At 60.3% G+C, this 2,046-nt stretch overlaps 1 protein-coding gene across 4 annotated transcripts in view; it reads right to left on the bottom strand.

Moving 5' to 3' along the window:
* Positions 1 to 313: 313 nt before the first annotated feature.
* PRR15L (proline rich 15 like) overlaps positions 314 to 2,046 on the bottom strand; it is a 6,688-nt gene continuing 4,955 nt past the window's right edge. For 2 of the 4 annotated variants that reach the window (XM_045299823.1, XM_045299825.1), the window contains one exon: positions 314 to 1,369. In XM_045299823.1, coding sequence (XP_045155758.1) covers positions 1,038 to 1,369 — 332 coding nt within the window. In that variant the 3' untranslated portion in view covers positions 314 to 1,037. The remainder of the gene's footprint in view (positions 1,370 to 2,046) is intronic. The other 2 variants (XM_045299824.1, XM_045299826.1) reach the window with 1 other exon arrangement.

Raw genomic sequence — 2,046 nt, 5'->3', positions numbered from 1 at the left:
TGCTGTGACATCTCCCTTTGAAGGAAGAAGACACCGAAGCTCAGAGAGGTGTGTTTCAATGTTCCCGAGACTGCCAGACACAGAACTTGAGTCCTGACCCCAAACCTCTGCCCCTGCCTCTGCTTTCCACCAGCCCCACCCCCGGGGGCCAAGGGCGGCTGGAGGGGGGGTCCAGTCAGCCGGTCCCTGTGTGTGGGCGCCTGCACACCCATCCTGGTTGCTGGCACGGGCTCCCCTGCATCTACGGGAAGGGGGATACAGACATGAAGAACCCTCACCTCGGTCGATGTGGGATGAGCACACGGGGCCTGTCCGCGGTTGCAGCATTGTTTATTACAAAGAGAACCTAGAATTCTTTTTTTAAGGCCAAATTCTGGGCTCCAGGACTGTCTCTGGGGCTGCTTGGGGTCTCAGAGGAGAAAGCCAGCGTCTCTGAGCGCTCCCCATGCTCGCCCCACCCCCCAAGGATCCCTGGATCCATGTGGACTTGCTCTGGGGGCAGGTGGCTTGGCACCCATACGAGTGGTAGCCAAAGCAGGAACTTGGGGGGGTGGGGGGCAGCGAGCTTTGAGCCTCACAGGGTGCCAGGCCCCCCTCCCCTGGTGGCAGCCTTCCAGGAAGTTTAGCCCGGTGTGTGGAGGGTGATCAACCCCGGTGCCTTGCTTCAGCCTCTGGCTCAGAGGAAACCAGCCTCCCATCACATGGCTTCAGGCAAATGTGTCTTCCTCAGCCTCGGTCCAGGGGCCACACTCACCCTTGACCCCGGGCCCAAGGAGCCCCAACTCCTCTCTCCACTCTTTGAACTGCTGCTGCCTGCAGGCCCCCAGGGCCCCCCGGCTTTCCAGCATGGACACTTCTGTCCGGCAGCGGGTGCTTCCTGTGACCGGGAGAGGGTGGGTGGGCGCTGACACTGCCCGGCACATCAATAAGCGGACGAAGCTGCCCCAGACCCGCACGGCCTGCTCCTGCCCCAGGGCTGGCCGGTGTCGGAGTGGCGGGGGGGATGGGGTGGGCACTAGCCCCCTCCGTGGCCCCCTTCACTGTCCTTTCCCCTCCCTGTCATCAAAGAGGGTGGGGTTCTCGGCCAGCGAGGCCCGAACTTTCTTCTTCTCCTTGAAGCGGCCGGAGTTGGAGACTTTGACATGCTTGCCCTTGGTGCTCCTGTCCACGATCTTCTCCAGGCGGGCGCTGTAGTCGCTGGGCGGGGGGCCTCCCCCGCCCTCGGGCCGCGGGGGCTCAGCACCCCCCTCGGTCTGGGCATAGGAGTCTGGAATCTCATACAGCACCTTGGGGGTGGATTTCTTTTTCCGGAGGAACGTCAGCTTCCACCAGCCGACCTCGGTCATGGTGCGCACGGAGCCGGACTCTGCTGGGGCAGGGCGGGCGGAAGAAGGGCGTGTGTCAGTGGCCATGCAGGGCTGCAGGCTCCCACTCAGGGGCCACTCGAATAGCTGGGGCCCAGGACACTGGAGGATGGAGTCAGATGAACCCGGGAGCCAAGTCAGCGGCCGGAGGAACGGTTTTGGAGAGGATGCAAGACAAGGGCCGGGAGAGGAAAGTCAGCACAGACAGGGGAGCAGGGCAGGGGCTGCAGGGGGTCTCGAGTGACAGGGTGCTGCCACGCAGGCTGAAGGCAGCTTTCAGAGCACCTAATGCCGTCCTCAGAGCAGAGCAAACGGTTTGACCTCAAGAGGAGGAGCCCAGGTGCTGTCCTGGGTTACGTGCACTGTGGGCTGCTGAGGTCACCAGTTCGAATCCACTAGCACAGCAGGTTCTCAACCTGGGGGTCGAACGACCCTATCACAGGGGTCGCCTAAGACCATCGGAAAACACATAAATATTTCACAATATATAACGATATATTGTTTTGGAATGAATCACTATGCTTTAATTATGTTTATGTTCCAATTGTAACAATGAAGAGACTTCCTGCCTATCAGCTATTGACGTGACGATTCATAACAGTAGCAAAATGACAGTGAGGAAGCAGCAACGAAAATCATTTGAGGGTTGGGGGGGTCACCACCACATGAAAGGGTCGCGGCA

Source organism: Echinops telfairi, unplaced genomic scaffold, assembly GCF_000313985.2.
Source record: "Echinops telfairi isolate 266 unplaced genomic scaffold, ASM31398v2 ScPeMD7_7458;HRSCAF=8496, whole genome shotgun sequence".
NCBI lineage: Eukaryota > Metazoa > Chordata > Mammalia > Afrosoricida > Tenrecidae > Echinops > Echinops telfairi.
Note: the sequence above shows the minus strand (reverse complement) of the source record. Positions and strands in the feature narration are given on the sequence as shown.